This window comes from Gorilla gorilla, chromosome 5 (assembly GCF_029281585.2).
Source record: "Gorilla gorilla gorilla isolate KB3781 chromosome 5, NHGRI_mGorGor1-v2.1_pri, whole genome shotgun sequence".
Taxonomy (NCBI): domain Eukaryota; kingdom Metazoa; phylum Chordata; class Mammalia; order Primates; family Hominidae; genus Gorilla; species Gorilla gorilla.
In genome coordinates this window covers 156,075,001-156,086,958 of record NC_073229.2, presented here as the reverse complement: position 1 = coordinate 156,086,958, position 11,958 = coordinate 156,075,001, and the positions used below count along the sequence as shown (strand labels likewise).

At 37.6% G+C, this 11,958-nt stretch overlaps 1 protein-coding gene across 1 annotated transcript in view; it reads right to left on the bottom strand.

The window, feature by feature from the left end:
• Positions 1 to 758: 758 nt before the first annotated feature.
• Positions 759 to 11,958, bottom strand: part of ENPP1 (ectonucleotide pyrophosphatase/phosphodiesterase 1) — an 81,512-nt gene continuing 70,312 nt past the window's right edge. Inside the window, exons 20-25 of the mRNA XM_019030063.4 lie at positions 11,862 to 11,958; positions 9,416 to 9,545; positions 8,086 to 8,166; positions 6,797 to 6,929; positions 5,136 to 5,298; positions 759 to 1,640 (exon numbers count right to left, since the gene is read on the bottom strand). The exon at positions 11,862 to 11,958 is cut by the window's right edge and continues 58 nt beyond it. Coding sequence (XP_018885608.3) covers positions 1,470 to 1,640; positions 5,136 to 5,298; positions 6,797 to 6,929; positions 8,086 to 8,166; positions 9,416 to 9,545; positions 11,862 to 11,958 — 775 coding nt within the window. The 3' untranslated portion in view covers positions 759 to 1,469. The remainder of the gene's footprint in view (positions 1,641 to 5,135; positions 5,299 to 6,796; positions 6,930 to 8,085; positions 8,167 to 9,415; positions 9,546 to 11,861) is intronic.

Genomic DNA, 11,958 nt, shown 5'->3' with positions numbered 1-11,958 from the left:
ATAGAAGATATAAAGAAAAACTGAATGGAAATTTTAGAAATAAAACATACAATAACTAAAATATAAAAATCAGGAATAAATGGGCTCAACAGCAGAACAGATTAAACACAATAAAGAACAGTGAGCTTTGAGACACAAGAATAAAATTACCTAATCTGAACAACAGAGAGAAGCAGGCTGAAAAAAATATCATATACAGAGCTTCAGAAAACTGCAGGACTGAAAAAAAAAAGAGAAACTTCCTAAATTATTAAATAATTTTGAGTTGTAAATTGTATTTTCCAAAAGTCTTTGCAGCTGGCCCTTAGGCTGTTAAAGAATGGTCATACGAAGGACATATAAAAATCTTTGGTGTACTGATATTATACCTAAATTGGACCTATGTAGCCTAAAAGTTAATGCAGTCTTTGAAGGTTCACAGGTAGGGACAAAAAGGTACAGTCAAGGTAGTAAAGAAATCAAGTTCATTGTGTCATTTATCATGTCCACCAAGAAGATGTGAGGTGATTGGTGGCATGTTCTCTTCAATCTGTGGAACTTCAAAATGAACCACTCAACAGAGAATGGCTCTGCTGCTGGTAGGGTAAGTCTTGTGCACAGAAAGGAACATTCTAAGCATCTCAATAAAAAATGGCACCTTGCATGCACTGACTGGTGCTCTGAAGTTTTGCCAAGATAAGGTACAATTTTAACAGTCTAAAGGGCCACATTTGAAGCCATTTTAAACCTATGTTAATTACCAGTGAGCAGGATAGGAATATTTTTCTTTTTTTTAATACAAATACAAAGTAAGATTTTATAATAGGTAAGTATATTCAAAGATCGTCCCTCAAAGTTGAACTCATTTGAACCATTAAATCTAAAGAAATCCAATCAAAAAATTAAAAAGAAAACACATAAGATTAATAATTTGGATTTTGAGGGGATATACAGCAAAGATTGAAACAAGGTCTCAGAAGTATTTTGGCTTCTGTTAATTTTTTTTTTTGATTACAATGAAAAGAAATGAAACTCCAAGTTAAAAGATATCCAGAACCACTTTAAAATTCTCATAAAGATAGTCACATAACATGGGCTACCCCAATCCTACTATAAGTCTACTGTTTGCCCAATGCCATCAAGGTTTATTACCAATAGTAAGATTCAAATATCTGGTATCCAGACAATGTTCACAGCTACTTCTCCTTTAAGAGAAGCAGAAAGGCAGTTTTAGGTGTGGTCTGTCTTTATTCCCCCGAACTTGATCAATGTATACAATGCTTACACATTCAAATATGTGCAAGATTCAACAGGAACACTCTCCACTGCTGTGCTGAGTACGCAAGTTTCCCTGAGATGTCCGCATCACCGAGGGCTCTGTTCTAACTCTGGTCGACAGTTTCTGAACAATGCAATAGTGTAGATAGAGGACTATATAAAATATAAGGTTCTCTCAAAAAGATTCATGGTGTTTGGGGATAAAAACCATATCAGTCTTCTTGGCTAAACGTTGGCAAATGTGTTTTCAACTTTAAAATGTCTGAAACTGGCTCTTTTCTTTGTTGATAGAAGCTGAGTCCAGTGATGTGCTCAACATCTGTGATCCGTGCTCTGTGTAACATTAACAATTCTTCAACCCATGAGGATGCATGCTTCCCATGCTAGGAGAATAGGAAATATAAAAGTTACCAAGAGAACACTCAGTTCACTTCTATAAGCGATCCATCTCCCCAGTTTAATCATTTACGAGATTTCAGCTCTGAAGTGGAACATGCCGCATGGTTTGTTAGGCATCATCTCTCCTCTTGAGTAGCTTTCCTTCTAATACATACCATGCATGTTTGTTTAATTAGATGCTTCAAGTTTGGGAAAAAGAAACTATAACTGGAACAGATGGTCCTGCATTACATAGGTTTAAGAAACTTCAATGGTGTGGGGTTAAAAAAAGTGGGAAAACAGAAATTACATGGCATGGGAAAGAATATCTGAATAATGTAAAGAATCTCACTCAGAATGCCTGTTATTAAAAAGTCAAAAAACAACAGATGCTAGCTAGTAAGGTTGTGGAGAAAAAGGAACGCTTTTACACTGTTGGTGGGAGTGTAAATTAGTTCAACCACTGTGGAAGACAGTGTGGCGATTCCTCAAAGACCTAGAGGCAGAAATACCATTGGACCCAGCAATCCCATTACTGGGTACATACCCACAGGAATATAAATCATTCTATTATACAGATACATGCACATATATGTTCAGTGCAGCACTATTCACAATAGGAAAGACATGGAATCGACTTAAATGCCCAACAATGATAGACTGGATCAAGAAAATGTACATATACACCATGGAATACTATGGTGTATATGGTCAATGATAGACTAAATAAAGAAAATGTGGTACATGTATACCATGGAATACTATGCAGCCATAAAAGATCATGTCCTGTGCAGGGACATGGATGGAGCTGGAGGCCATTATCCTTAGCAAACTAATGCAGAAACAGAAAACCGAACCCTCGTGTTCTCAATTATAAGAGGGAGCTGAAGGATGAGAACACATAAACACGTGTGGGGGAACAAAATACACTGGGGCCTGTTGGAGGGCAGGGGGTGGGAGGAGGAAGAGCATCAGAAAGAATAGCTAATGGATGCTGGGCTTAATACCTGGGTGATGGGATGATCTGTGCAGCAAACCACCATGGCACACATTTACCTATGCAACAAACATGCACATCCTGCACATGTACCCCTGAACTTAAAATAAAAGTTGAAAAATTTTTTAAAAGAGGCTGGTTCTGTGACAATCTTATCAGGTAAACTAAGGAAAGTTATTTAACATATAAGTCTTGATTCCTTTATCTGTATCCTCCTCATCGGGTTATTTTGAGGATCAAACGTAATGATGTGTGCAAATGTACTACACAAATACTAGTTTTTATGAGAATGTGTTACCTACAAAGATGCATGAAGAAGCCCACGTGGGCCAAAGCCACATGCTAAGACTGGTGGAGCAGAAAGAGGGAAAAGTTCTCGGTCCCTAATGTTGTAGTTGACCCAAAGCGCCATCCCAGGACTGTGTGCAGCTGGACTTGCTGTTCCATGAGGAATCCCTGACTTGCTTAAGCCACTGCAAAGGGGTTTCTGTTATTTGCTGCAGAACCGTACTCTAATTGATATATTCAATGACAATATAATCTCTCAAAAGAAATAAAGTAATGAAGCAGGGAATAGCTGCATGTATCCAACAATGCCCACAAAACTGACAACTTTCAGTGGAGTCAGATAATCATCAGGCAACCAACTAAAATCTTGCTATTCTGTATTTAATTCTAAAGAGTAAAGGGAAAAATAATGAGAAATGTGTTCTATAGGAACAAGTAATTCTGAAAGTTTATCATAGAAACAATTAAGGAGAGACATATCTTCATGAATTTTAACGATATATAGAAAGACCACTACCATCAGGGATGGCAAACGGATCATTGTATTCTACTCTTGGGCCCAGAGAAGAGCTCACTATTTTGTTCACTGCTGTGTCCTCAGTACCTAGAGCACCTGATTATAAATATCAAAGGAATGAATGGCTGAATCAAAGTAGTAGTGAATGAATGAGTGAATACAGCACTCTTTTCTGCTGAGCTCATACTGGGTCTCAAGATCCTAACTCCAGGTACCTACCACCAATTCATTGGGACTGGTATGAAAGCTACATCTTTTTGCAGATTCAGGTCTAGACTTACTTGGTGTCACTTCAATGGACAAAAAAAAAAAAAAAAAAAAAAGGAAATGTGGGAAGTACTCTGAAAGAAATATATTTTGGCTCACCATAAGGGAAAACTTAAAAATTGCTAAAATGGGCCGGGCGCAGTGGCTCATGACTGTAACTCCCACACTTTGGGAGGCTAAGGCCAGCAGATCACCTGAGGTCAGGAGGTAGAGAACAGCCTGGCCAACACGGCGAAACCCCATCTCCACTAAAAATACAAAAATTAGCTGGGCATGGGTGGTAGGTGCCTGTAATCCCAGCTATTCGGGAGGCTGGGGCAGGAGAATCGCTTGAGCCCGGAAAGCGGAGGTTGCAGTGAGCTGAGATCACACCACTGCCTTCCAGCCTGGGCGACAGAGCAAGACTCCAAAAAAAAAAAAAAAAAAAAAAAAAAAGGCCAGGCGCGGTGGCTCACGCCTGTAATCCCAGCACTTTGGAAGGACAAGGCGGGTGGATCACGAGGTCAGGAGATCGAGACCATCCTGGCTAACACAGTGAAACCCCATCTCAACTAAAAAAAAAATACAAAAAAATTAGCCGGGTGTGGTGGCGGGCGCCTGTAGTCCCAGCTACTCGGGAGGCTGAGGCAGGAGAATGGCGTGAACCCAGAAGGCGGAGCTTGCAGTGAGCCGAGACCATGCCACTGCGCTCCAGCCTGGGAGCCAAAGTGAGACTCTGTCTCAAAAAAAAAAACAAAAAAACAAAAAAACAAAATTGCTAAAATGTTATGCAGTCTTGATGTCCCAATCTACACTGTAGATTTTTAAAATTCTGAGCAAATAAGATAATATAAAACAATTATTCCCAAACACACTGGGATGACAATACGATAAGAAAGGAAAAGATATTTTATAATTAAGTGATACACAGAAAATTTGAAATGTTGTCTAACAACTTTAATTTATAACAGTGCTGACACTTTGAAATTATAAATCCAGTTTTGAAAAAAAGAGAAAAATCCATACTTCAGATAAACCTAGACTTTAGTGGTTAAGCCATACAAAGTTTGATTCTGATCTGATTTTTACTATCTTTACCAGACAAAGGGGCCAGGCAGGGTGGCTCACACCTGCAATCTCAGCACTTTGGGAGGCCAAGACAGGAGGATCATTTGAGGTCAGGAGTTCAAGACCAGCCTGGGCAACATAGAAAGACCCTATCTCTAAAAAAAAAAAAAAAAAAGAAAATGAAAAATAAAAGCAGACAAGGGTAGTCTTCCCCAAAGATATGTCATCTTAAAAGATCAAATTTAAAAGCATCCTATAATTTCAAAGTTCATGTGTACTCAAGAGTTGTGCTTTCTCTCACTGTAATGTCAGATGTGTGACATAAACAAATATGCATATGTCTAGATTTTCAACATGCAAAGTAAATATACAAAAGCTACTTACCACACAGCTCTCACTGTTATCAGTCCTATGAGGCAAAATGAAAGCTAAGGTGTCTAGGTTTTCACAGTGCAAAGGAGTCTGAGATGTATCTTTACAGCTTGTTAGCACAATAAAGAAGTGAGTTGGAATCAAAATTTCTTGGTTACGGATGACTCTTCTTTTTCTGTAAAACATGCCAATATTCATTTTAAGAAAGAAATAACTATCTTCCTTTTGATGAATATTTCAGTAGAGCATGCTTTTAATACATACAAAAATCAAATTCAAACAAATAATTAAATATAAGAAGCTAGTAATCACAACACCTCAACATACTCTGCCAGATTGAGAGCAATAATTAGAAGACAGGCAGATAAACACACTCCAAATAATTTTTATTTTCTGTAGAAATTTATTGACTTTTAGAATTCTTTTAGTTCTACCTAAAGACACTGAAATTGAAACACTAAAGAAAAGAAAATGTCATTTTTGAACACCTATGACCAAGAGTGTAAACCATTATTGATAGTCTTAACTTCTAGGCGATTATACACAAATAGTGGGCAGAGAAAGAACTGGTTAGGAATTTTCTATTCCAGCCCCTTCAGAGAGGACATGTTGTCATGAATTGTTTGTTCTAACTGGATTTTCTTCCTTAATAACTTAATTTTTTTAACTGAAGTATATTATCAAAGATGTCCCAAACATCTTTACCTCATAGTCATTCTCCTATTTTAAGGCTGTGTTTGTTTTTTCAACATCTTTCAAAATTTAAGGCAGTGGAATCATTGTTTTCAAATATGACCTTATGTAGAAACATAATCTATAAAACAGATTTAAACAGAGGGCTCTGGGTGAAGCCGTGGGTAGGAAGCATATGCAGTTCTCTTCTGTATCCTCTCCAGCGCTACAGCTTCTAAGGCAGCTTTATGCCTCAAGGGAAAGTAAAAAACTGTAACTTTGCAAATTGATGTGCTTTCCAATGTATTTTGTAAGTCACATATTTCTAAGTCAGCCTGGGAGAGTAGGAAAGTTCTGAGAGGGGCTGAATCTCAGTGGAATCTCAGTCTTTTTCCTACGGACTTAACAGCAAAATTGCTTCCCAAACTGCTGTAATTATTGTTTCAATAAAGATCAACCAGTTTCCAAGATGTTCTTTCCCTCTCTTTTTTTAAAAAAGCACCACTGATAGTTTCCTTCAGACGGTTGCTTTTTATCATGCCCCTCCAGCCACAGTTGGGTAAGAGCCATAACATTCACCCAAGGCCACCAGACTCCAAGCACTGCAGCTTTATAACCCTATTCATTCCCAGACTCAGGATATCTGTAGCCACACCATAGAGTTCTTCATCTTCTGACTCACAATATATTCAGATCATACCTTAACAATCAGCCACACAGAGATCTTAAATGAGTTCAGCGTTTAAACTGAGTGCAAAAATTATTCAACTGAACTGAATGGGTGAGAAACACTACTTTTTTACCTAAAAAATTTTACTGAACATTGAGCAAAACATCAAAATTAATCAGATATTTCAAGAGGCTTCCTGTGTAGTCAGAAGTGTCATACACATAAACATATGACACCGGATAAAAAAGGTTCTGTTGACTCAACTGGATGGTAATCCCATTTCTACTGGATGGTAATTCCTATTTTTAAGAGTAACGAAATATGTTCTTACTGCCTCAGATTCTCTAAGGAATCATAACGTCCATCATAATCAAAGTCAAACACAGGACCACTGACGACATTGACACCATTTCTTTCTTCAGCATACTTTCGCAGTAGGGTGTCATGAAAGTAGCGCCATATAACTGAAACAAGATAGAAGCCAGTGTACTTTCAAAAGAACAAGGGACCATGTTGACGTGTGAAATAAATTAACACCATGATTCAAAATTAGCATTTATAGTAAATAAAGATAAAGTCAAGTTTGGCTTCAGTCTTTGTTTTGTTTTGTTTTTTGTTTAGAGACAGAGTCTTGCTATATCACCCAGGCTGGAGTGCAGTGGCACAATCATAGCTCACTGCAGCCTCAAACTCCTGGGGTCAAGAGATGCTCCTGCCTCAGTCTCCAGAATAGCTAGGACTACAGGTGCACATCACCATGCCCAGCTAATTAAAATTTTTTGTAGAGACTAGAGACCAGGTCTCACTGTTTCCCAGGCTGATCTTGAACTCCTGGCCTCAAGCAGTCCTTCTGAGTTGGACTCCCCAAAGTGCTGAGACTGCAAGCATGAGCCACCACACCCAGCCTTGGCTCTAATCTTAGTGTGAGGCCAAAAATTCATTGTTCAGCTTTGGCCTTTGAAAGGACTCACAGACAAACGTTGAACCCAACTCTCTTTGAGACATCCCTGAACAAGTACATCATGTTGAAATTGTGATCATATGTCATCATTAAGCATAGCAACATCGCAAACACAAACAAGGCATATTATTCCGATTTCCTATTAATATCTGAATATTAACTTTGAAATATTCACAAGTAGTCTAGATATAAATTAGACTAAAAACTCCTTATATGCTTATATTTTGATATTCTATACATCAATTTAAGTAACTATATTTTTATTCCTGTAAAAGTCAAATGCTGCAATAGTTAATGATGATGTAAAATCTATTCATTTGAAAACACAGACAATTATCAAGAACTTCCAAAAAGTTAAATAAGGAAGCCGAATGAAAGTTAATATAAGTGTTAGCAGACTGTATTAACTGGATAACTTTAGGAAGCGCATCACATACTTTCTCACCAAAACTGTTTGCAAACAATTATACAATTAGAATACATGATAATTCTAATAATTTGTAGAATTTTTGTGTACTAGTATTCTCAAAGTTAAACCTTTAAGAATGTATTTGGTATTAATTCATTTAATTTAGACCATAAGTCCTATTACATATGAATTATGCCTATATGTGCATAAATTCATTAAAATTATCAAATATAGAGTTAACATTATTTACCTTGAAAACTCTGGTACATTGGCACTATATTTGTAGTAAGCAAAGCTTCAGAATATATTCCACTTGAATTTTTATTTAGTTCTACAAAGAGAAAAGAGGACAACTTTTTCATTCTTCACAAATAACATAGGAAATTATAGTTTCTCATGGTTAGGAGAGCATTTTTAAAAATTAGCTGAGTACCATCTTAAACCTGTAAAACTTTCCCAAGTACAGGGTCAAGGGAAAATGTAATGTGTTTGGTCAAGTCCTTTACAAAAATAAAATATTTAAGTCTTTTCAAGATGAGCATGTCAAAGAAACATAAACTTTAATAACAAGAGCCCCAAATTAAACATATTCAAACGTTATTGCCCTCGTTTCAACTAAAAGGAATTGTGTTGACAATCTTCTTTCCTTACACTTTTTCACAGTGAAAAGAAAAAAGAGAACATCTGGCTCCAGAACAACACCTGCTACCCAGAAAAAACATCACAGGATGTCTGTCTCGAAACACCATACAAGGCTTCTCTGTATGAATTTGAGGCTTGGACCTGGTCTATTTTTATAATGCAACAGCCAAGTTCTGACTTCAGACACATACTCTGGGAACTGAACTGGATGCTGACGGTAGTTGAGCACCTGGAGCTTTCTGATTTTTGCCTTTTAAGGCTGGCCCCAAAATGGCTTCTCATCAACATACAAATTTGCCATTTCAAAAAATAGAATACTTAGCTTCAAAAAAGCCATTCCCTAGAGATTCTGGATCAGTGAAAAAGCAAGCATATGTAAGCCTCTACCTTTACTTACTTCTCTGACAAACGCATTTTCTTTTTAAACAACAAAGTTAGATCTCCTTCCTAAGAACCTTGATATATTCTTCCAACTTGATATATATATTCCACCTTCACAATATTCTCAAATTGTTTAAAAGAAAGGCAGAAAGGAACCATGAAGTGTTCTGCTTACCATATCTGCACTACATCAACTACCCTCCCAACAAAAAGAAAATTTTATAAAATTCAAGTTTTAGATGATTAAAATTTTTCCCTTGGTAGTTATAGACCAAATCCACAATTTTTCACCAATAAATAAACAAAGCTATATATATATAGCTATATATATATATATATATAGCTTTAGATATATATAGCTTTATATATATATATAAAGCTATATATATAATAGTAATATATATACTTTATATATATATATATAAAATAGGTAATATTTTTATATATATATATAATAGGTAATATATATATATTACCCTATAACGTATGGTAGGATTTATAAACAAGAAAGAAAACAAAAAGGAGAAAAGGGAAGGTCAGGAGAGGAAAAAACTTACGTGGTGGGGAGAGGAACCCGTAACTCACTTTGGTGTTATTTTTATAAAATGAACATTTATGGACAGGACTAAGAGGAATTCTAAAGTCCTGGTACAGACAGTTGGAGAAGTCTTCCGTAGAGAAACTGTCCTGAAGAACGAAATGAAAAGAACTCTCAGATATCAGGCACAGAGAAGAAAATTGCTTTATTAATATTTAAAGGTGAACTACATCATAAAATTATGAATCTCTAGCTGTCAGCTCATGTCCTTCCCTATTTTCCCATTTTCCTACTAGTATATTCATCTTTTTTTCTAACTAAAGTGTAAAAATGCTTTACAATATTAAAGATACTAATTGTCATATTTATGAAAATATTTTCAGATTCTGCTATGCTAATATGAAATAATGTTTAGAATGATTTTATCTACACAATTTTAAATTTTTATTTATTTATTTATTTATTATTATTATTTTTTTAAGATGGAGTCTCACTCTGTCACCCAGACTAGAGGGCAGTGGCGCAATCTCGGCTCACTGCAACTCTGCCCCCCAGGTTCAAGCGATTCTCCTGCCTCAGCTTCCCGAGTAGCTGGGACTACAGGCATCTGCCACCACGCCTGGCTAATTTTTGTGTTTTTGGTAGAGATGGGGTTTCACCATGTTGGCAAGGCTGGTCTTGAGCTCCTGACCTCAGGTGCTCCACCCGCTGCAGCCCCCTCAAAGTGCTGGGATTACAGGTGTGACCCACCACGCCTGGCTAATTTTTTGTATTTTTAGTAGAGACAGGGTTTCACCATGTTAGCCAGGATGGTCTCGAACTCCTGACCTCGTGATCCGCCCTCCTCAGCCTCCCAAAGTGCTGGGATTACAGGAGTGAGCCACTGCGCCGGTCAATTTTAAGCTTTTATATAGTAAAATGTTGATTTTTAGAGATCTGAGTCTATCTTCCATAGTCAACTGCACTGCCAAAAGTTGCTGGAGCAAAGGAGGACAGTCACCGAACAGCAATGTAAAAACCTCAAGCATCGCAATGACTGTAAAGTTATGCATTTTAATTACATAAGAAAACTGAAAATGGAATCAAGGAACCCATAATTAAGGTATAAATATTAATAAATAGGATGGGGTGCCTATAAAAAATGGTGTAGACTGATCAGTTACAAAGTCAAAAATTTTTTTAAGTGTTTGGTGTTTGAAGACAGTATTGAAAAATTTTAAAAATCAAAGTTCAAGAAATTTTATATAAATATATGTGTGTATTATATATTTGTAACATAGAAATTATATATAAACAGACATATCCCTATCTTTTTATTTGGCTGTCTCACTGACTAGTAAAAATCATTTTATTTTTTAAATCAAACTGCTGCCCTCCACTATGCTCTCTCAAATCCCTTTGTCGTTCCCTTAGGGCATCCTGTACCTTGCCAGTCACTTTCAGTTTCAGCCCAGTTTAAAATTTCAATTCCACATAAGATCAAAATCTCATCTTCCCCCTTCTCTCTTTCCAGCACCATCTCCTTCACCATTCCTCCTTCTACCAGAGCACCCAGGGGGCCATGGGTGAGGGGGAAGGCTGCTCTTATTCTGGGATATTTGCCCTCACTCCTTTCAAGGCCTAACTCCTCTGGCGTTGGTGGTGGGCAGGATTCTGGACTCTCCCTGGTTTGGGCTCGTGTCTTCCTATAGATGGTACGTGCAATGATGTTACTGAGCTTTAATGGCTTTGCCAAACAGTGAGGGCCCCCTTAGATTTGGAGAGCTGAGGGAAATACTTGTCCTCACACAGCCATGTATTTAGAAATGGGTAACTGTGACTGATCCTAAGGCTGATTTCATGCAATTATAAATTGGAATCATAAAATATTAAAACTGGGGTCGGGGAGGAAAAGAGAATTCTTTTCTTTCTTTCTTTCTTTTTTTTTTTTTTTTTTGAGATGGAGTCTCACTCTGTAGCCCAGGCTGGAGTACAGTGGCGCCATCTCGGCTCACTGCAAGCTCCACCTCCCGGGTTCACGCCATTCTCCTGCCTCAGCCTCCTGAGTAGCTGGGACTACAGGCGCCCGCCACCACGCCCGGCTAATTTTTTTATATTTTTAGTAGAGATGGAGTTTCACCGTGTTAGCCAGGATGGTCTCGATCTCCTGACCTCGTCATCTGCCCGCCTCGGCCTCCCAAAATGCTGAGATTACAGGCGTGAGCCACTGCGCCCGGCCCAAAAGAGAATCTTTACTGCACGACCCTCATTTCACAGAAGAAATTTGGTCTGAGTTCTCAAAGTCATGCAGCTGCTCAGTGGCAGAGCTTGAACTGGAACTGAATTTTTCTGACTCCCTCTTCAGTGTTCCTCTAATGCGGGAACTGAGTATAAAGCCAAGGTGAACAGTGAGAAACTATGCATTTAATGTTCTGCTTAATCATTAATTTGAAATAGCCACACATAAAGAGGTGACAAATACTTGCATTTCTGTCCACGGTATAGGATGTCCAAAGGGGCATTAAGATGTCTTGGCTGTATCCGCTCATAAACTGGTGCTGGGAAAGAAGACAGATGGTGTTT